The sequence below is a fragment of the Homarus americanus genome, unplaced genomic scaffold, assembly GCF_018991925.1.
Source record: "Homarus americanus isolate GMGI-L3 unplaced genomic scaffold, GMGI_Hamer_2.0 scaffold24260, whole genome shotgun sequence".
NCBI classification, from domain to species: Eukaryota; Metazoa; Arthropoda; class Malacostraca; order Decapoda; family Nephropidae; genus Homarus; species Homarus americanus.
Genome location: NW_024721079.1, coordinates 10,262,951 through 10,286,296, shown reverse-complemented (window position 1 = coordinate 10,286,296; position 23,346 = coordinate 10,262,951). Strand labels below are relative to the sequence as shown.

At 37.8% G+C, this 23,346-nt stretch overlaps 2 protein-coding genes across 14 annotated transcripts; one reads left to right on the top strand and one right to left on the bottom strand.

Moving 5' to 3' along the window:
* Positions 1-3,154: 3,154 nt before the first annotated feature.
* LOC121861548 (peptidyl-tRNA hydrolase 2, mitochondrial-like) lies at positions 3,155-14,254 on the bottom strand. 3 transcript variants are annotated; one of them, XM_042359414.1, is made up of 4 exons: positions 13,978-14,254; positions 4,466-4,558; positions 3,934-4,023; positions 3,155-3,548 (listed from the first exon to the last, which is right to left on the bottom strand). In XM_042359414.1, exons 1-4 carry the CDS (start codon positions 14,029-14,031, stop codon positions 3,354-3,356), a joined length of 432 nt encoding a protein of 143 aa, XP_042215348.1. In that variant the 5' UTR covers positions 14,032-14,254; the 3' UTR covers positions 3,155-3,353. The 3 variants fall into 3 exon arrangements, with proteins under 3 accessions (XP_042215348.1, XP_042215346.1, XP_042215347.1); XM_042359412.1 differs by lacking the exon at positions 13,978-14,254 and adding an exon at positions 8,131-8,385; XM_042359413.1 differs by lacking the exons at positions 4,466-4,558; positions 13,978-14,254 and adding an exon at positions 8,131-8,387.
* Positions 8,619-22,250, top strand: LOC121861547 (surfeit locus protein 1-like; the record flags this gene model as incomplete). 11 transcript variants are annotated; one of them, XM_042359398.1, is given in 8 exon segments in its annotated part: positions 8,619-8,743; positions 14,376-14,388; positions 18,591-18,802; positions 19,325-19,446; positions 20,240-20,336; positions 21,229-21,323; positions 21,688-21,861; positions 22,113-22,250. In XM_042359398.1, coding segments are annotated over 6 exon segments (833 nt in total), but the record flags the coding sequence as incomplete, so codon positions are not given.
* Between the last annotated feature and the right edge of the window lie 1,096 nt (positions 22,251-23,346).

Here is a 23,346-nt window from a genome sequence, read left to right as displayed (position 1 = left end):
CACGGATGCCCTCATAACACCATCTGTGAGGGAGTTACTACGCGTGAGGCCCCTCATAACACCATCTGTAGGTAATTACTACACCACGTGAGGTCCCTCATAACACCATCTGTGAGGTAATTACTACACCACGTGAGGTCCCTCATAACACCATCTGTGAGGTAATTACTACACCACATGAGGTCCCTCATAACACCATCTGTGAGGGAGTTACTACACCACATGAGGCCCCTCATAACACCATCTGTGAGTAATTACTACACCATCTGTGAGGTAATTACTACCCACGTGAGGTCCCTCATAACACCATCTGGAGGGAATTACTACACCACGCCAGGTCCCTCATAACACCATCTGTGAGGTAATTACTACACCACGTGAGGTCCCTCATAACACCATCTGGGAGGGAGTTACTACACTACGAGTTTGCTGTTCAACACCTACATTAATCTGCATGTTCACTGTATGTTCCTTTACCTTTCTCTAATGAAGGCTTTTGTTAAACCACCAATGTATGTAATAAGTCATTTATGTCCAATGTATATTTTCAGCCTTCGGGCTGCATAATTTTTTCAATAAACCGTTAATTATTATTATTATTATTTAAAATTGGGTTCTACAGACCTGATACAGTGTTAGTGGGCCTAGGTGTAGTACTGGTAGCCTGATACAACACACTACTGTATACAGGACAGTCAGACCTCGTATAAAGTCGGCCCGCTTAACGTTGTTTCGGTACTACGTTGCTAATCTTTAGATACCAACAATTCGTTTGTCCCGACGACTCAATATAACGTCGTTTTTGCGTTGTCATGGACTACTTTTTACGGTGCATCACCCTCTCTCGGCACGCTACAGTACCTTTAATTAGAGGAACGTCACGGCGTCGTCAAGCCAGTCTCTGTTAGGCTTCCACATCATTCGTGTGTGCTTAAGTGTTTTTGCTATAAATACTGTACTCTAACCATTCGAAATGGCAAGTGCCCATCATGTGCTACTGATGCTAGTGCTGTGAAGAGGCAACGTAAGACCATTACCCTTGCTACGAAAATGGAGGAGAAACGCCAGTCAGAGCAGGAGGAGGCACCCGCCGAGTCTCAGTGACTCACCACCCTACTCCTCTGCTTCACTACCCACCATACTCGCTCCACCACCTCCCCCCATCAGTGAGTACAATACAAAATGATTTAGTTTTATATATATATATATATATATATATATATATATATATATATATATATATATATATATATATATATATATATATATATATATATATATATATATATATATATATATATATATATATACTATTTTCTACAAAATGCCATTGAATTTCTGTATATGTAATGTATTTCGTGGGGCAAAGGGAGGCTCAGGAACGTAACTTCTGCATTTTATCAATTTCTTATGGGGAAAATTGATTCGCTTAACATTGTTTCGTATAATGTCTCGTTTTCAGGAACATAACTTCGATGTTAAGCGAGGACTTACTTATACTAATTGTTCACTAATATACACAAGAAGTTACTGCACTTGACCATCTTTATTTTCTCAGCTGTAAAGCTATGTTATCATTCCTAAGTGTGTGAATCAGAGAAGCCTTGGTACAGCCCAGCAGCCTTTCAGTCAGGAGGCAGGCACTGTATCACTGTGTCCGACATCAACAGGAAAATATATGTAAGGATTTTAAAAAGGTATGGAAAAACAGAATATTTATTTAAGATAACTTAGCAGTGTGTCGTACAACTGTTATGAGAATGAGCAGTTTCATTTGTAGGTACAGTAAAACCTGTATAATGCAATCCTACAGAATGTGTTGTTGTTAAAACTGCCGCATAAAATGCATTTGTATTTCACTCTGCACATTAAACTCCTTATAATACTTGGTCGATGAGACTGGCTCACTAGTCTGTTGATGTGGTGAGGGTAGTGAGTTCTCCACCAGCCATAATCAGTGTACTGTATACCCACATCCCATGATATGCTGGAACTGTGTCACTGTGATTTATCCACCGCATGTTATAACTTATATAGTAATGTATTTGTGCTTCTAGTGTGTATCATAACAGCTGTCAGGTGTACTATGGAGACGCTGAAGAAACGAGAAAAACTTTTACCGAAGAAGCTCACATAAACATCCACCCACTACACACCATGGCTGGTCACCACCTCAACTACTACCATCTTTTAAGTACAGGTATTTATGAACTGAGTTTACTGGTTTCTTTCACTGTTAAATTGTAAACTGTATCATTACAGTGGTCCCTCGGTTAACGAGCACAATCCGTTCCAGAAGGCTGCTCGTTAACCGAAAAACTTGTAAACCGAAACCATTGTTTCAATGGGTTTTTGGGTAATTGGTTCCAGTTCACCGAAAATTGCCTAAATTCAACAAAAAAGGTAGAAAAGTACACTTACTTTGAGGTGTGTATGTAGAAGGCTCCTGGATGATGATGATAATGATGATGATGATGATGATGATGATGATGATGGGAATTAGAATGGGGGTGGAGGAGAAGGGAGAAGAGAAGGCATTGGGGTGGAAGAGAAGGCATTGGGGTGGAAGAGAAGTCACCCCATGGTGCCATTTCACCCATAAAATTTTAGTTCTCTTGGTGTAATTCAAGATTTTCTTCTTTAAGTCAACACTGCACTGCATTATATCTTGTCAATATGTAAAATAAATTTCAAAATGACCAATAAATTGCTTGCACACAGAAAAAAAGCATTTAGTTGAAGAGTCTCAAGCAAGATGTTACCTCCACTGAAAAGACACAAAGACTGACGCCTGTATAGTGTGTTGAGAGGCTGGATGGCGCTCATAAAACTAGTTTCATTACCTTCAATTATGTTCAATAATTGTTAAAATGACTAAAAAATTTAATATTAAACTTTTAAAATTATTGAATAGTGTAAACTTCTTGATATTTGCTAAAATGGTAAGGAATTTAAGCCCTAGAACCGATTACTGTATTGGTGGACTAATACAGTTGGTGGACCGCCAAATGCAAGCGAAAACATGTTTTGGTCGGCTCGTAAGACTCGTTAATCGAGGGATTGCTCGTTAACAGAAGTTAAGAATCTTATGGAAGGTAACTCGTTAACCGAAATCTCATTAACCGAGGCGCTCGTTAACCGAGGGACCACTGTATCACATTTCTAAATTTTATTTATCAATGGTAGCACCTGCCATACAGTATTGTAGTTTTAGTAATATATGGGAGGGGGATACACAATAGGATCAAGTATTCACCATCAAACACAGCGCTGCACAGGAACACAGCCCTCACATTTATATAGGTTTAAGAGAAAATCTAAACTATAAATAAATAAAGGTGTCCTTGCAAAATTTAGTAAAGTTTCAGATGTCCAGTGACAGTGTCAACAAGTTCTACAGTGCCTGGCCCAATGCCAAGAACTGTGCGTGATCCAGGAGCAATCTGTGTGCGGCCGGCATCCTGAATGAGGCTCACAGTCAACCCAGCATCTCTGGCCAGAGAAGCCAAATCTAGCATTGAGGCTTCATCTTCTATTTTCAACACAACCTGTTGAAAACAATAGAAAACATTCTTTACAAAATGGTATGTCAAAATCCTGCTCCTTTTATTTCTTGTGTACCATACTGTAGTATTAATTTTACTTCATTAAATACAAACAAGAAAGAAGAACGAGTTTCTTATCAACACTGTAATTTGTTTTGTTTAAGGATGTTGATCCGGGTTAACTTGCCAACTTATACGTTCTCTATTCCTATAGAGAATCAGTATTTGCACTTATTTAATGAATACATTTTCTGAATCTCAAAATAACTCGGCAATTTCAAATCCCTCACAGCACTCTACAGTAACATTCAGCCTCCCTTACATACCACACACACTCTTGTTCACTCTCTCCTCAATACATCTGACATACTATGAAGTACAACATTACCTTAGGTTGTCCATTCATCTCCCAGGCTCTCAGCAGTCTAGAATCCCTCTTCTGTGTTTGCTTGTATGCCTTCAGAGTAGCATGGGAACACTGTAAACATATGATTGTTGACTTGAAGAGACATACTGTATATACGTACAATACCGCATTTCTGTACATATTCATTATTATTCTATACCCCCACTGCTCACATATAGATTTTCTGGGGTCTCTCCTCACTTCACAGTATTCAGGTTTGATTCTTTTTTTTTTCATTTTATTAGTTATAAGTGGACCTCAACATTCAAGGAAGTTATATTCATGGAAAGTGTCGTAAATGTCAAAACTGCAGATGCTAATACTTAAACCTTATGGGAAAATAGGGTCAGGAGCCACAACAATGGTGATATAAGTATCCACAGTCTTTATCTTTATACAAGTTATGGTTTGGTAATACTGTACTGAACTGCACTGTACTGTATATGATACTGTACCGGTAACAGTTATTACAAAAATAATAACCCCAGCAAGAAACAGACTTCCCCTGACTTACCTGAGCTGCAACTTTGCCTTTCCCCATTTTGAGGTCACTGCGAACAATTAGGACTAGTTTGAGTTCTCCCGACCCCTCTGAGAGAAATCCGTCCTTAAAACAGACACAAAAACATTAGTATTTCTATAATGTGACAGAACACCTTCAACTACAAGTATAACTTAAATAAAACAATTTAAAAATATTTAAAGTTTCATGTTGTAATTCACATCAATAGATGGGTATGAGTGCTGTATTATCATAAGCTTCTAAAGAAGATTAATGCAATTTGTGAGAACTCTTCTAATTTCCATAGGCCAGTATCTCAAATCAGGTGAGGGAGGAATGAAGGAAATGACTTTGATTTGATTTTCAACACGGGAAATAATCCTTGACCTCAAGGTATTCGATGAAATAACAAACATCACTGGTCTGTGTCTGACTTAAGCAAGAACTAACCATCAAGTACTGAACAGCCAAAGTTGAATGTAGATCACTTAGTGGTTTCTTTTAGTTAAAATAATAAATAATCCAGTGATGTCCTCTGTCAGTTTACCATAGAACGTACAGTATTTAACATTTCTTTATATAATCTGAAGATATTTTTATTTCTTACCACCAATTTTACATCATAAAGATTCTGCTGAAAATCAAAGAAATTTTAAACAGGGTTAATATTTAGAAATTTCCAACACCTTATATATTGAGTCTTAAAAAGTAAAGGGAGAAAGAGAGAAAAACTAAAAATTATTTACTCTATAGCATTTCCGTCATAAATTTATATATTTCGATTATTTTAACCGATAAAATTACCCACAATACTAGTGGTTCAAAATGGGCAGGGCTTTAAAGTAGAGGGAAAATGTGGGGTAAAATACTAAAAACACCAAACAAACCTGAAAACCTTACCTAACTGTCCCTAACTTGTAAAAATGTCGAGAATTGCTATTGAGTGTATGGATCCCTCCTCCTCTGAGCACCTAAAACAACACCATTACACACTAAACACCAAAAAACACCATCACATAAAAAAAAAAAAAAAACGAAAACCTAAATAAGGTATTGGTAAACTTTTTACAGTTTTAGGATTTTTACCCCACATTTTCCCTCGACTTCAAAGTCTTGCCCACTTTGAACAAGTAATATTGTTGGTGGTAGTACAGTATACTGCAGTTTCAACCAATATGGCTCTCAAGTTGAGCAATGTATTTATATGGTGGTTTAGACAATTTTACTTTTTTACTTTACTTTTATTCTATTCGCCACTGATTGGCTCGTTAGCCACATGGGCGGTCAGTTACATCTCTGTTACACACTGTTGGCAGATACTAGGCATGCACTGGCTCCTGAATATATTGGAACCTGCCCCAGTGTCGATCAAGTCTGGCCTTGAATGAACTCACACTCGGTGCCGCCATAACGCTCTCTGGCAGACTGTTCCACGAGTTCACAACTCTCACTCCGAAAAAGTTTACTCTCACACGTTTTCTGGACTTGTGGCTTCTTCAACCTTGAGCTGTGACCCCTTGTGGGGATTACGTCCTCCAGCTCTAGGTATGTACATTCGACCGAGTAGTGCCCCCCACTCGAATGTTGTTTATACATTTCGAAAAGGTTGCCCCTCACCCATCTGTAGTATAAGCTAGGTAGTTGCAGGCGCTCCAATATCTCTGGGTAACTGAGGTTCCATAAAGCAGGCACCAGTCTGGTGGCCCTCCTTTGGACATTTTCAATCAATTGACAGTCTCTAACATACCTCGGGGACCAGACAGGGAAGCACCTAACTCTTGCAGATTGTGTCGAGCGATGGAATTCCAGATATCTCAACGATCTTATAAAGCCTATTAGTTTCATTGCCTGATTCACCTTCTCACAATGGCCCGAGAATTTAAGATCAATGTCAACATGCACACCCAGGTCCTTTTCACATTCGGTCTCAATTAATGCAGTCTCTTCGTTCTGTTGGGACATGTGATATGTCTCCTTACTATTGGTGCGACCCAGATGCATCCTTTTGCACTTCGTGACATTGAATCTTAGCAGCCATTTTCTCGACCATTCTTAAAGCTCATAGAGATCTTTCTGCAGCTCTTCACAGTCTGTTTGGTTCTTAATTTCCCGAAATAACTTGGCATTGTCCGCAAACATTTGTATGGAGGTGTGTATAGCTTCTGGCGTGTCATTAATGAAGCTGACAACGGGCCCAATACACTGCCCTGTGGTACCCCGCTAGTCACAGGTACACATGACGATTTCGTACTTTTTATTACCACATACTGCTTGCAGTCATGCAGAAAGTCTATGATCCACGCGAGGACACTTCCCCAAATCCCATACCCTTCCAGTTTGATTCTCAACCTTTCGTGGGGTACTCTGTCGAAAGCCTTGGCAAAATCTAGGTATATATTGTTGATATTTCCTCCTTGTTCTAGAATTTGAGTCCAAACATCTAGTACCTTGAGTAATTGTGTTAAGCAGGAGCTTCCCGGCAAAAAACCATGTTGGCATTCCATTACAAGGTTGTTTCAAAGCAGATGTCTCATCATGGCATTTCTTTTGACTTTCTCACTGGTCTATAATTATTCATGGAGTGACAATCGCCCTACTTGAATATAGGACTCTCATAAGCCATTTTCCAGTTATCGGGGACCTTTGCTCATCCAGTCTTAAAATTGACTAAACCACCGAAAAAACACATAGCTCAACTCGAGTCATATTGGTTGAAAATGCAAATTTATCTTGGTAATTTTGGTAATTATTCATGACTAACCCCCGGCCGAAATTTATAGAAAACGATTTTAAAAACTCCAGATTTTCACTGGTTTTTTATAGTGAACATTGTTGTAGTTTGTGTAATTGTGTTAAAAATTGTTATTTCTAATATAAACGTAACTTAACCTTTGTGGGTATGAAAAACTGACCTAACAAACCTAGCCAAACAGACCTACCTAACCTCACCTAACTTCCTTACCGGGGGCTCTGCCCCCCTGTATTTTAAACAGCAAGAACTTACTATGATATGGTGTAATTTGAGGCTTTTTCTGGACTTGAGATCATGTGGCCATATCGGCACTTATGCAGCCCGGGTGCCCGAGTGATTTATTATGATGGCGGGAAACGTCGAGCCACAGCTTTGAGGAAGTGATGAACAAATTTCTTTCCAGTCTGAAAGCACAAGGATTCCCGCAGTGTGGACAGTCTCTATTTAAAGGAACAATGCCGTGGTCTTTGGACAATTGAAGGGACTTGTTGTCTTTATGCCTAAATTCTCAAATTACATCTATATACGACCGGCGACAACCTTCACGTGTCGTGCTGAAAATGAAACTGTCACGAGCCCAGGGAAAAGCACCTCAGCAGAGCACTGCCTCATTACTGCCGGGAAGACAAATTAGTGCACGCCTAGAGAGCTAATTATCTACAAAACAAAACATGATTACCATATCAGAACTCACTGATGAAAATAAGGTAAAAAAAATAAACAGTAATGCAATTAACTCGTCTGTGGGTTAGTCCTATATATTAACCGTAATTTTTCAGGTTAAAATATTCAAAAATATAAATTTGTTCATATAACTCGATATTATATAAATAGGTGTTGGCATCTTCTAAATATATACCATAGAGTTAATGTAATATATAACTTTACTCCGGCAAGAACCTTAAATAAATCATGTCATAATTACCTCATCCCAGCCATCATCATCCGAGTCCTCCTGGCCGTCACCACCACTATCATTATAATCAGTTGTGTCTGTCTCCGTAAATAATGATCCCCGGGCGAAGAACCCTATACACAGCCCCAAACCCATGCCCAGCATCACACCTGGCTGGGCGAGCAGGTCAGAAATTATGGGTATCATTATAATAAACTAGACTAACACGAGTGGAGGAGACTGAGCATGGAGGTGGTCCTTGTTGTGGTGTAACGACGTTTTTATAAACTTATGTAGGAAAACAATATATATAGTTCTTTTAATAACAAATTTACCGATTAAAATGGAGTATAATTTAATATAAAATGGTAAAAATATTAAATATCAACATCGAAATATTATTCATATATATTTTATTGTATTTAATAGTATAAAACTAAGATGAATTTAATAAAAAAATAGTAAGGGCAATGGAATAAAAGAAATACCAGACATTGTTTACAAGAACGGAGACTGTCGGCGGCTCCTGATTGGTCCATTCATTGTTGTGGTTGAGGTGTGTCATAACTAGGGGACCAACTTACGTCAGGTGAGTATTAGACGTCCTGAACCAACAAGTGACTGGGAGACGAGAACCTCTCAATAAACACAACAGGTGAAGGAGCTACAGCATGACGTAAAGTATTCCATTCACTGACTAATTTAATTTTACATTGTGTACTTTACGGTATTTTATATGGTGAATTTTCGATCTTGCACCGGTATTTTTCTCGCTGGTATTTATATGTTTTTGGTAATGTTTAGACAATTCTTCCGTGATATTTCCGCCGGAAATTAAGGATAGTCGAGATATTAATGTTTCAATACTATTAGATTTGGTCAGTCACAGGTGTTATTGTTTACCTCTCACAGCAGTGTGTGCCGGCCCCCCCCCCCGTGCCCCCACAAAAAATACATATTGCACAGTGACTCACTCATATATATATATATATTAAATAGTTTGTGTACCATTATAATATTACTGTACTTTCACATACTCAAATATAGTATGCTTTAAATACACACCAAACATACTTAAACTTTATAAGTAACAGTTAAACAAAAAGCAAAAACGACATATAGGATAGGGGAAAAAAGTAAAAAAAGTGTAAAAAATTAGGACCATCTTTATTTCTGAAATGAAAACTACAACTTTCTACAAAGTAACTTTTCTTGTTTTTTTGTTGGCAAATTCTTCAATGACATTGTCAAAAACTATTTTATCTGTCAATTGTCGCTCTATAGACAGTATGGCAAGATTTCTCAACCGCAAGGTGCTCATAGTAGATCTTAAGTAATTCTTGATCAGTTTTAGTTTCGAAAACTCCTCTCACAGGTAGCAACACTAACAGCAATTGTGAGGAAAATCCTCAGCATTATTACTATATTTGGAACCGAGTTCCCAAGGTTATACTTTTGAATAAACTGCAAAAGTTCAAGGGGGCCTTTTTTCCACGTCTGTATTCTGTCTTTAATAGTTATAGCAGCAACAGCAACAAAATGCTGAAGTCTTTTTCTCTCAACAGGTTATAGGTTGTATGTGTGGCGGGGGGGGGGCGCATAGCAAGGGTGTAGCTCATGACGTGGCCGTGATGATGTGGGTCAGGTGTTAGGTCAGACACGACAAGGATTAACTTGCCGCCTATACAAAGGGATGGATTAACGTCTCCAGTAGCTGCAGATATGGGTGATGAGCAGACCCAAAAGTGCCGCCCGGGGCGGACCGCCCCCCCCCCCTAGCTACGCTAGTGTCTCACAGAGAAGGTCCTGTAGGGTTATGAGATATTGGTTCACACTCAGGATGGGATGGAGAAAGGAAACTCACAATGTGCTCACTGTACACATATTGTATTGGATGTACAATGCAGCTTGTTGCTGGGTAGGTAGCATGGTAATAAGCATTGAGTAGAGAGAGCCGGGTGGTGAGGGTGCCAAGAGTGAGGGCACGCGGCTTGAGGGACGCCAATGTCGCTGGCGGGAGCGGCAGCCGCCAGGCTGGCGCGGAGGAGGAGGTGTTGCTTGCTGGTGGCACTGTGTAGAAAGAGAGGGTGGTCACAGCGGTGTCAGGCCTTATAAGGCAGGGGTAGGCGTGGGTAGATAGTTGACCCCGCTCCGTGGGCGGCGCTGGAGGCGTAGGCTGGGGAATTCGAGAAGGTTCGGTGCTTGTAGGGGAGGAATCCACTACAATCCGACCACCCATCACGCAGTGCTCCTTACCTCCGTGTTGGCTTCTTAAGTGTCTACAGCGCATAGGTAGAGTAGGTAGAAGGCAGCTACCAAACAGGGAGGTACTACCGCCTGGGAAGATATTGGAAGCATAATGTGTTATCTAATGGTAGACCCTGCTGCCATGTGGCACCACGAAAATTGTGACCAAGTCCCGGGTTGCTGATCTGACTTTCTGCCTGATTCACACACAATTGCAGGGTTTCAATTGTTTCTCTTACAATTGACAACACAACATACATATATTGTTTCTCACTTTTTATCTTTTGTTTTTCATTTTTGCATTTCGTCATTATTATTATTATTATTATCATCACAGTGTTGTTATTATTATTATCTTCATCATCTTCATCATTATTATTAATTTATTATTTAATTTTCAATTTGGATTTTTATTAATTTTTTTTTACTCTGAATAATAATAATAATAATAATAATAATTATTATTATTATTATTATTATTATTATTATTATTATTATTATTATTATTATTATTATTATTATTATTATTATTACCCCCCCCCCAGGCCCCGATGTGGGTTAGTGACCTGTGCTCGGGTGGGCTAATCCCCATACAAAAAAAAATGTGCTGGAGTGGTGTGGGTTTTTCTTATTGGCTATAGCAATAGGAGACTTATAATTGGGCAAGAGTTTGTTGTCTTAGCCAATGAACAATGCGTGGGTGCGTCAGGAGCGGAAATTTGATTTTCAGTACAGTGGTCCCTCGGCTAACGAACTCCTCGGTTAACGAATTACCTTCCATAAGAATCTTCAATTCGGTTAACGAACAAAAATTCGGTTAACGAAATTCTTACGAAAACGTGTCAACATGTCAATACAGTAATCGGTTCTAGGGCTTATATTCGTTTCCATTGGAGTAAATGTCAAGACGGTTGTACTATTCAATATTTTTCCAAGTTTTATATTAAAATTATTAGTCGTTTTAACACTTATTTAACATATTTGCAGTACAGGGAACTAGTTTTTGGTGCGCCCATCAGCCACTTCACTCACCCACCAAGGTGTCAGTTTGTGCTTCTGTTCAGTGGGGAAAACATCTTGCTTGTGGGTCTCTTGAACACAGAGTATTTTTACGTTTTTACTGTAAAATTATTGGTCATTCTGAAATTTATTTAACATGTTGGCAATATATAGTGCAGTGCAGTGTTGAATTAAAGAAAATAATCTTCAATTAAACCAAGCGAACCTAAAATTTTATGGGTGAAATGGCGGCATCAAGCATGGGGTGATTTCTCTTCCACCCCCACTTCCTTCTCTTCTCCCTTCTCCTCCACCCCACTTCTAATTCCCATCATCATCATCAACCAGGAACCTTCTACATACACACCTCTAAGTAAGTGTACTTTACTGCATTTTGTTTTTACTTTGTATGTACTTTTTGGTGAGCTGGAACCAGTTACTACCCATTATCCCATTGAAACAATGGATTCGGTTAATGAAATTTTCGTTTAACGAACGACCTTCTGGAACGAATTGTGTTCGTTAACCGAGGGACCACTGTACCAGAATAACCAGATATGGCTGAACAGGTGGAAAGAGCTGTGCCGACATTGTGGTACAGATTATTTTACGTCAATTGCAGAATTTCATCAGAAAAATTGTGTTAGGTTAGGTTAGGTTTTGTTTTGTTGTTTTTTATTTAGGTGATTTACTCAAGAAAAAAAACATTTTCGTTAAGATTGATGGGTAGGGTGGGGGGAGGGGTATTCTCAAAATCTATTGATTTCCAGCTGAAATGAATATCAAATTCGCTCGAAACTCATCAAATAACATCGGAAAAATATATTTTTAATATCCAAACAAAGACCGGTGCATTAGTGAAAATTTACCCTTTATATGTGTATTAAAAGTGGTAAAATTTGAGGGTCAATTTATAGTATCACACCGGTCTTTATTTTAATATTAAAAATAGGTTTTTCCTATGGTTTTTGATGAGTTTTGAACGAATTTGATATTCATTTCAGCTGGAAATCAATAGTTTTTTAGATAACCTGCCCCACTCAACAATCATGATGGAAAAAGTTGGATTTTCTTTCTTTTTCGAATAAATCAAACAGATCATATACTAACCAACCAACAAAAGCTAACCTAACTCCCCATTCTTCATGCCCCCACATCTTACCTTAATCTGTAAAACTATTGACACCACCAAATATGCTGTTCTTCACGTAGTTTACACTGGCTATTACACTTTGGACAAAGAACTAACTATATTTGGTAATACACCGTGTTTTCTAAAAAAGAAGAAGAAATTGCTTCTATTTTTCTGGTGTAACTCTGCAATTGGCGCAAAATAATCATTGTCATAATGTCGGTACAGCTCTTCCAACTCAAATCTTCACTCCCGACCCACCCACTCATTGTTCATTGGCTAAAACAAAAAAAATCTTGCCCAATAAAAATAGTCCTATCGCTATAGCCAATAAGAAACTCCCACTTCATCCCCTGCATGTGCTGTAGACGTTTAAGAAGCGAACACAGAGGTCTGGAGCGATGCGTGAGCTGGTGTCAGTCCTCCTCCACCCATTGTAAACAAGACATGGCGACACTTGTGTATGAGCGAAAGTAATAATCTTGAAAAATTATTATCTCGGTTATCCTTAATTTCTGGTGGAAATATCGTAGAAGGAAAATGTCTTAGAATTGTCTAAGCATTACCAAATACATATTAATAACAGCGAAAGAAAGACCGTTGTAAAACTATAAATTCATCATTTTAGTTTTGGTCATCTCTGTATTTTGATATCCAAAGTATTTTTGGTGAATTTATAGTATCACACCGGTCTTTATTTCTGTATTAAAAAGAATATATTTCGTAATGTTTTGACAATTCTAAGACATTTTTCTAATATAATATTTCCACCGGAAATTAAGGATAACCGAGATAATAATTTTTCAAGATTACTACTCTCGCTCATTCACAAGTGTCACCATGATTTGTTTACTTATGGTGGAGGTGGTCTGACCCCCTGCTCACGCATCGCTCCAGGCCTCCGACGGAGGGTTAGGTTAGATTAAGGTTTTCTTGGTTGGTTGGTAATGTAACTTATGTAATTTATTCTAAAAAAATCCAACTTTTTCCGTTATGATTGTTTAATGAGGGGGGGGTGGATCTGAAAACACATGATTTCCAGTGGAAATGGATATCAAATTCGTTCAAAACTCATCAAAATACATAAGAAAATCTATTTTTAATATCCAAATAAAGACCGGTGTGATACTATAAATTGACCGTATTTTTTGGTGTTACTGTGTTTCACTTGTTGCCACTAAACGAATTTTGAAAATTCTAAGACTATTTGGTAAAATTGCAGATTACAGCAACCAAAGGTAATTATTCAGGACTAATCCGCAGCTGAAATTGATCAAAAACAAATATAAAAATGCCAGATTTTCACTGTTTTTTATAGTGGACATTGTTGTAGTTTGTGCAAATGTGTTAAAAATGGTTATTTCTAATATAAACGTAACTTAACCTTTGTTTGGTATGAAAAACAGACCTAACCAAACAAATCTACCTAACCTCCCCTAGCTTCCTTACCGGGTGCTCTGCCCCCCGGACCCTTGGTATATTAAACAGAAAGAACTTACTATGATATGGTGAAATTTGAGGCATTTTCTGGGCGTGATATGATACGGCCGCATAGGTGCTTATGAAGCCCAGGTAGCGGAGTGATTTATTATGATGGCGCGAAGCGTAAAGTCACAGCGTTGAGGAAATGATGAGCAAATTTCTTACCGGTCTGAAAGCACAAGGATTCCCGTAGTGTGGACAGTCTCTATTTAAAGGAACAATGCCGTGGTCTTTGAACAATTGAAGGGACTTCTTGTCTTTATCCCTAAATTCGCAAATTACATCTATATACGACCGGCGACAACCTTCACGCATCGTGCTGAAAATGAAACTGTCACGAGCCCGGGGAAAAGCGCCACAGCAGAGCGCGGCCTCATCACCGCCGGGAAGACAAATTAGTGCACGCCTAGGGAGCTAATTATCTACAAAACAAAACATTTGCACAGGAAATGGTTACCATATCAGAACTCACAGATGAAAATAAAGTAAGAAAATAAACATTAATACAAATAACTCGTATGCGGGTTTGTCTTATATATTAACCCAACCTTAGAATCTGATAAAAAAAAAGTGTTTTTCTGATGCTTTTGATGCGATTGGCTCAAATCTGTCATTTGTTTTTATCGGAATTCACTCGTTTTGGAATTAGCCCCCCACCTCCTGCCCTATAACAATAATGGGGGAAAGCTTTGGAATTTGGGGTTTTGGGCGGGGAATGCAAGTTTAGTTTCTTTAATCTATTTTGATAGGGAAGGTTTCTAAGTCCTGGAATCATTTTCGCCATTCTTCGCTGCCCCGACTCCAGTGAATTGATATCCATTCTATAATAAAGGCACCAGAACTGAACAGCATAATCGAAGTGCAGCCTGACTAGCGCAAGATATAGTTGCAATATGACACCCGCACTCTTACTACCTACACTTCTAGATATAAAACCTAAAACTCTGTTAGGTTAGATTTAAAACGGTTGATATTCGTCCATTAGCTGTCCGCAGGTAACTTTTCAATATTACAGACACATTTTCTAGAAAAAATGAAACACATGACTTCATATCATTTGTTGTGCAAATCAATATTAATGGAGGATCTAACAAATTTCTACATGTATATTTCTGTTCCTCCCACGTTTACCTGAGGCTATACTCTTCACTTACTGTAGAGTATAACCTAACCTAGGTTAGGTTAGGTTCATTTTTTGCAAAAATCCTAATTTGCACAAAAAATGATGGTCAGGTTTGAGTAACACACACCAAAAACGACCTAAAAAAATATTCTTTTACCAAAACCTAAGGACAGGCAATGGACAAATATTTACCTTCAAAACTTTTTCAAGTGGTTTTTGATGTGTTCTGAGCACTTTTTACCTCAATTTTTATAGCAAATCTCAAGATTCTGTGATGTGAGGGGTTTATTTCATAAACTGTTGATTTGCACCAGAAATGAAGGTTAAATTCGCTCATAACATAAAAAAACATCGGAAAAACATTGTATCAACTTCGATATCACTTAGTGACAACAAGTGAATTTATTTATTTTATTTTTTATCTAACCTAACCTAACCTAGCCACAGAACCCAATAATTATATCTAACCTAATCTAAATTCCTAAGATTCCCAGATGACGGAAACTAAAATAATACAGAAAAGTGTCATTTACCGTGAGCAGTGGATAATACTCTAAAGCAAATTGGCTTCTTATAGTGATTAACTACAGCAAACCTAGATATTTCAGATAATATTGTAGGTAAAGGATAAAGTTCTTGTATAAGGTCTTGGGTTTATAATTTGCGAATGTAGAAAACACTGTTACCACCAGAAGGAGTTGTTCGATTTCGTAAATTTTTTCCACACATGTTCTTATATATATAGTCAGTGTTGTGCGCATCAACGAAAAAAGTGGCGCCGTCAGTGTCAGCGTAAACGGCCAAGAAATTTTATGCCATCAGCGTCGGTGTAAACGATTTCATAAATTGACGCCGTTAGCGTCATCACCTAGTGTCAACGAGTTTTCAGTGACGTACAAATGCAGCCCCGAAACGCGTATTCTCCTGTGTATGGGAGTAACGTATGCAAAATAAAAAAAATATTCATTAATTTTAATCATTTATTATGATTTACTGTATATTATATCATTTTAATTAGTCATTTGTTCCCCCACAAGAATACTAGCATCTCAAAATGCTTGTCGCCAGTGGCGTATGGTGGGTATTGAAACAGGGTGTGCTGAGCATTATAATAAGATAAAGACTAAACTTTAAGTTGTATAAAATAAATGACATACTTTTGAAAGGTAGTACAGTATACTACGCATATAAACGGCATAGAGAAATGCAAAATACAGCTGCTCCCCGACTTACGACGGGGTTAGGGACCCAAATCCAGGTCGTAAGTCGAAATGGACGCAAGTCGAAAATGCTTAAATAATACATAGAAAATCTAAAATGGGTGTCTCTTTTTCTTCTCAGCGCCACAAAACTCTCACTTTTAAGCTTGCCAGCCATTTTAAAGTGAATTACAAACAAAAATTTTGTCAGTACACAGTGCAATCACTGATGTTGGGACTCGAAAATACGTAATTTGACAAAATTTTGGTACGACTGAGGCGGTCGTATGTCCGGGTGGTCGTAAGTCAAGTAGGTCGTAAGTGTGGGAGTAGCTGTAGAAGAAAATTATTGTAGAAGTGTACATATATTAGCAGTGCAAGTTAAACAGAAATATATTTTACTTACCCATTTTATTTATACATTAGTTTTATTCTTCTTTTTTGTGATGTAAACTGCATTATAACGTCATCATAAAAGGAGCCTCTTTGTCTTAATTCCGTTAGTAAGAAGGGTGAACATGATGTTAAAGTATCTAAATTAAATTGCACAGTGAGCTTTAAATACTATGTAAATCAAAGCAAAAAATATATTTTCACATTCACAGTAAACGGAAACAAAGTACCGAGCAATGCTTCCTCCGCTGCCGGCTGGGTGCTACTGGCTGGCCGCTCGACTTCACCAGCTATAAACCCCGTCCTTTCCCGCCTTTGTACCCCCATCCCTTCCCTTCTGGTACTACTACCCAAAGTGTGCGGTGACAGCCCCTCTTAACTGCAGGCTCTGCAGCTAATAGCAAGCCAACAGGAAAACCAAGAAACAACAGTTGAGGTTAACACTGTGTTAATACATGTAAAATATCACATATATTTATTTACATTAAATAAAAGTATTAATTCAATATTTCATGACTTCTGTGGGTGTGCGGAGCACACCTAGCACGCCCTGAATATACGCCTCTGCTTGTCGCTCACTCTGCTGCGCTTGGGCTTCAAGACGTCCTTGCCCATGGAGAACATGCACTCCAGGGCAGCACTAGAGGGGATGGGGGTGTTGTATTTGATGAACAACTCCCTCATGGCCTTGTTGGGGAAGGTGTTCTTGTCGAATTTTTTTTCGACGGTTTCTCTCCCAGGAAACGCTTGAAAAGGTCACTGTCTTTTTCATTCCTGGGGGTGTCTCGTACAGGGCCTGGAACAATTCGTCCTCCACGTCATGGTCTTTGTCGTCTCCCTCACTGCTGCTGCTGCTCTCATTCTCGTGCATGGACCTCTTCACCAACCTGGACAGCTGGTTGGTGGCCTTTTTCCTGACTTGAAAATTCAAATCTGTAGAAAGCTGCGCAGGTGCGCTGGTGGCGGGCGCGGCAAAATTTTTCCCGGTCGTCTTTATAACAAGATAATTTTAGAAGTTGACAAGCAAATTGACGCTTGATGCTCCGCTCGGGTGAAAGTTGACTGCGTCACCTGTTACGTCACCTGTCCAAAAAATTTATGGCATTAGCGTTAACAAAAATTTGCCGCCGTCCATTGATGGCGTTAAATTAACGGCATCAACGTGCAACACTGTATATAGTTAATATTTTAAAATAGGCAACATTTTCTAGAATCTAATAGAACCTGACCTAACCAAGCAAAGAAAACTCCCTAACCTTACCTAACTTCCTAGCAGGGGGGGCTCCGTCCCCTGGATCCTCACCATATTAAACAGAGAGTACGGTGATTATTTTGATATTTGGTACCAATGAAAGCAACTTTGTTGAAGTGTCAAAGTGTAATTTAAATTTTTTGTGGACATGAGGGTAGGCTCGGACCAAGCGTGTGTATTGTAAACAGACTACGCACAGGATTTGGCAGATTTTCAGAGGATTATTTATGGTAAATAATTAATTTCTTTATGTACAAAGTTGTCGCTTCTTTTAAAATACCTAATATAATGATAAAAAAATCATTGGGAAAAATTTAATGAAATCGAACAACTCCTGCTGGTGGTAATAGTTTTCTCATAAATTGCCCAAAATTTCTCCACATGTAAGAATCTGCTCATTGTAAAAGTAAGGTTAAGCTACATCAACATCTCACTTACTGTGACAGAGGTACAGTAGTGTTCTGTTATTTTGGTAATTATGAATTTGTCTGCACCACAGTGTTATTATATTTTTTCAGAAGTATTGAAGCACGTATGTCATAAATCCTGGACCAACAAAAGATTTTTCACTTTAAAACTATAACTGGTCTTCAATCAGCTTGTTTTCGTGACTAGCAAAAGAAGATGTACAGGTAACCATATTTACTAATTTCTCCTTTTTTTCAGAGATGAGTTGCATGTTACGACAAGGACTGAGCATAAGTCGAGGGATTTTGGTAGTGTCACGTGGTAGAACATCACCGGCTCAGATACACACAACACGATGCTCAGTTCAGTTAAGACTCATTCCTCGACAGAGCAGATCATTACCTGTGCGGATGATGTGTACAAGGACAGGGAAAGTCTCAGTGGGACCATCGAGCCTGTTCTTGTTAGTGAGTTATATTCTACTTTCTGTTCGGTACATGTATTGTAATAGTAATTATGAACCGACATATCTGTGCTTAAAATTTACCATGCCATCAGCTAATCCTGGGTAACCCACACAAGTGTGGATAATGGCTGGAAAATATTGATGATGACAATGATATAGAATGCTCATGGACTTTGGTCATGTGACAAGAGGTATAATGAGTTATACACTTTCATGTAAAAAGTTATTTGTAAATGAGGTTTAATGAATGAATGAATGATAGATAATGAAATTTTGTCCAAGTTCATATTGGTGTGATATGTTTCCTGCAGTGCTGTCAACTTCTGGTTCAAAAAGAGTTGAAAGTTGTGGCATGACCGGGAGTTCATAGTACTGATGCTTTGTGATGTTTGAGTTACTCTTGGCAGTTCACATTGTCACCATTTACATCTTCTCACCTTATCAATCTCAATGTGCCAGGAGAATTAAACCAAACAAACTGAACATCATTGATCGTTCTCATTCTGTATTTTCATCTTTACAGATTATTCCGATTGGTACTTTTTGCCTCGGAACTTGGCAGTTACAGCGGAGAAAATGGAAATTGAATCTTATTGCAGAGCTACAGGCTAAGTCAAATGTACCTCCAGTTGATCTACCCTTGGAGTACGTTCTAGTATTATTAATTTATTGTCATTATGGTGAATTAAACCCCAATATTAAGCCTTAACTGGTGGCTAAAAGATTCCCTACTCTGCCACTTGTATACACAAAAATGGAATGCAAGGAACAGGAAACATCCTCTTATGACAGTTTCTGTACCTACACCTACCCGGTAATTTCCACTGATAGCTGCCATTTAAGGGTTAAAGATTTTTCTCATTACATTGTAAAAGTGTGAAGTCTTTGGGTATATTTCAATGAGAACACTTCACCATTCACCCAACAAGCATAATAATTCTTCAGTGAGTTTCCAGGTTTTTCATCTGAGTGGCAGTTTGTCATGTCCTGCCGCTCATCTCTCCCATCTGACTTAGGGATGCTGGTTTTGTAATACAGTACTGGACAGTATCAACTTATCTTATAGTTTTTCCGTAAAATTTTTTGAAACATATCATCAATATTTTACAGTGATAGTAGATATGTTGCAGGATATAGGCTGTGTTAGACTATTTTTTTCCAACTTTTACTGTCCTAGGAGAGGTAGGTATGTCAAACAATTATAAGATATGGGGAGAATAATTTTTTAATTCTGTTTCTTCTAATTACAGTATACTATTATTTTAGTTGATTCAGTTAACTCTAAGAATGCTAGCCCACACTCACTACTGAAGAAACTGTTACTGATCTACACAGCACAGCTGATGAGTAGTCTGTGTTCATTCTAGTTCTTGTATTGTTACCATAAGCAGAACAGTTTGTGACTGTTGTAGTTACATATAAGTAAATAATATTGCAGGTTGTCTGAACTGGAGGACTTGGAGTTTCAGCGAGTGAAGATGACCGGCTCTTTTGACCACAGTAAGGAGGTCTTCCTTGGTCCCCGTCCACTTCTGGTAATCACAGATATATTTTGGTGTGTACAGTATCTCAGAAAACAATCTGTCCACACACTGTGTGAAACATGAGATCATGGATGATAGATTTTGGAATATGTGCGTTCTTGTCCCGTATAGTTTAACATACTGTATATGGCGGCTTATAAGTCGACCCCCCAATACCAGCAGATGTTAAGTGTTGTGAAGGACCAAGTCAACCATCAACACACAAACATAACAGGTCAACAGTCAAACAAGCCACTCTATACATGAAGTCACACACAACGTCATTAGTGACTGACCCAACAATCACAACAACACTGAACTTGGTTGACTTCCTGCTCATTCCACCACAGTTCACTCACAGCCATCATTAACAAAAGGTGTTTAAATAAAACTTCTGAGAAAAACTTTATATCATCCATAATAGAAATAGAGTAATTATTTTAAAGGTAAATATGAAGGTTGTAATACCAAATACTCTCACTTACGGTCATCATTTTAGAGGTCATCATTTTATACCCATTGTATAAGTCGACCCCTAACTTTGGACACAAAAAATTTGGCTTCAAAGGTCGACTTATATGCCGCCATATACGGTAAGTAATCCGATGTGTATTCATTTTGGCATAATTAATATGATGTTCGGTTACCAAATGTATGATCAGTATCCTGGCAGATACTTTTGTAAGATACTGTACATGCAGAAGAATTTACAATACAGTACTGTACAGTACTGTTAAATTAGTTTTGGACAAACAATAAATACCCCTGTAATTAACGTTTGAAAATTCACTTTTGATTGTCAAAATAAACTGAATAATTAACAGAATTTTCCAGTTTTGGAACTTGTTATATAGATTTGAAAAATTGAGCTATGATGTTTTTATCAAGTTGAGAACATAAACAGGTTGGTGGGGACGTGCACGAGGCAGGAAGTGGACTGATATCTTCTGGGCAGAGCGGCTACCTTGTTGTCACGCCCTTCAAGCTGGCTGATAGAGAGTAAGTCTTCCTTGATTACTTTAATTACAGGATAGTAAGGCTTTTGGTCTGTACAGAAGATAAAAGTAAGATTTATTAGCTTGACAGATCAATAGACAGTGAGACTTCTTTGTTATGATGTATTATTGAAGGAACCAAACATCACTCAACTGAGTTGCCAACACACAATAAATAGTGCCCAAGAACACATCGTCTCTGAGGGTTGTCATGTTACTTCTGATAAATATCATAATTATCCACCATATTCAGGCAGCCTTTTTGAAATAATTCATCATCATCATCATCATCACTTTACAGCCATATTCCACACATGTGTGGGTTAGCTCATTGGCATAGCTGATAAACAGGATCAAATTTTTTTCAGCCTGACAGTGCTAGTAAACCGAGGATGGGTCCCAAGGAAGCAGAAGAACCCTGAATCAAGACTTGAAGGTCAGATAGAAGGACTAGTGGAAGTGACAGCTGTGGTGCGAAGGGGAGAGAACCGTGCACCTTTCATGCCTAATAACACCAAGGGTTCTCCTATCTTCACTTTCAGGTAACTTGATGTACTGTATTAAGTTTGGAAATAGAGAGACAATTATTGTTTCCTTAGTTTTAAACTGACAGTTTGTGTGAATTATTTAATATATTTAGATATCTGACACAATTGCCTGCAGCATTAGTAGTATACATGGGTTGTGTGAGAAATTTTTGGGATGTTCCAACAATATATTTGGTTATTTTACACAATCATCTACAACATTGGTAGTACAGTACAGTATACATGGGTTGTGTGAATCATTTTAGGGATGTTCCAACAATGGCCAGGATGTTGGGAACTGCTCCGGTGTTTTTGGATGCAACCGACACTTTCCCAGGAGGACCTCAGGGTGGCCAGACACGAGTAACGATGCGTAACGAACACTTGTCCTATATGATGACTTGGTATGTATTGTATATTGACGTCTTACTTATTCATAGCTTCTGATGTTAACAATGTACTTGTCATGGTAACTGCTGTGGTAAGGTCTCTTTTATGTTGGATAAAGATGTGAATGTATATGAATGTAGATAAGGCAACTTTAAATGCATCCTGTATAAAGAACAATGATTTATATTCAAAGGTATTTATACAGCTACTCCTCGACCATTTACCACCCGACACATCGGCCCATCGGCTTTCAGTCAAACCAAAATTTTGTCAAAATTATGTAAGTCCCAGCGTTAGTGATTGCGCCTGTGTACTGACAAAATTTTCGTTTGTAATTCACTGAAATGGCTGCAAGCTTAAAAAGGAGAGTTTTGTGGTGCTGAGAAGAAAATAGACATCCATTTTAGATTTTCTATGTATTATTTAAACATTTCGACTTACTGACCTGAATTTGGGTCCCTAACTCCCGTAAGTCAAGGACAGCTGTGTGTGTATATGTATGTATGTATGATATATATATATATATATATATATATATATATATATATATATATATATATATATATATATATATATATATATATATATATATATATATATATATATATATATATATATATATATATATATATATATATATATATATATATATATATATATATATATATATATATATATATATATATATATATATATATATATATATATATATATATATATATATATATATATATATATATATATATATTATATATATATATATATATATGGTGTCCTATAAGTTCCATACATATGGTTTTTAACATTGATTGGTTGTGGTCCTGTGGAGGCCTCCCAAATTCAAGAGACTTACCCACTTGATTTTTACCTTTGGGGATTTGAAGGCCATGGTGTATCGAAAGATACAAAACATAAATCATCTCAAGCAACGTATCACCAACGCCATTAGTAAGCATAACTCAGCTGTGCTTGAACGTGTTCTTCAGCAGTGGAGGACACGATTGAAGAGTGTTTTCGAGTGGTAGTCATGTAGATATTATATAAATTAAAATGGATTTTCATATAAAAGGTTTATTTTTCCATGTATGGAAATTTATGGGACAATATATT

Excerpts from the sequence above, each read along its gene's own strand:
- LOC121861548 (XM_042359412.1), bottom strand. The coding sequence starts at position 8,307 with ATGATACCCATAATTTCTGACCTGCTCGCCCAGCCAGGTGTGATGCTG. Across the intron at positions 4,559-8,130 it reads ATGATGATGGCTGGGATGAG|GACGGATTTCTCTCAGAGGG; the intron begins GTAATTATGACA and ends GTCTGTTTTAAG. Across the intron at positions 3,549-3,933 it reads AGATGAATGGACAACCTAAG|GTTGTGTTGAAAATAGAAGA; the intron begins GTAATGTTGTAC and ends TGTTTTCAACAG.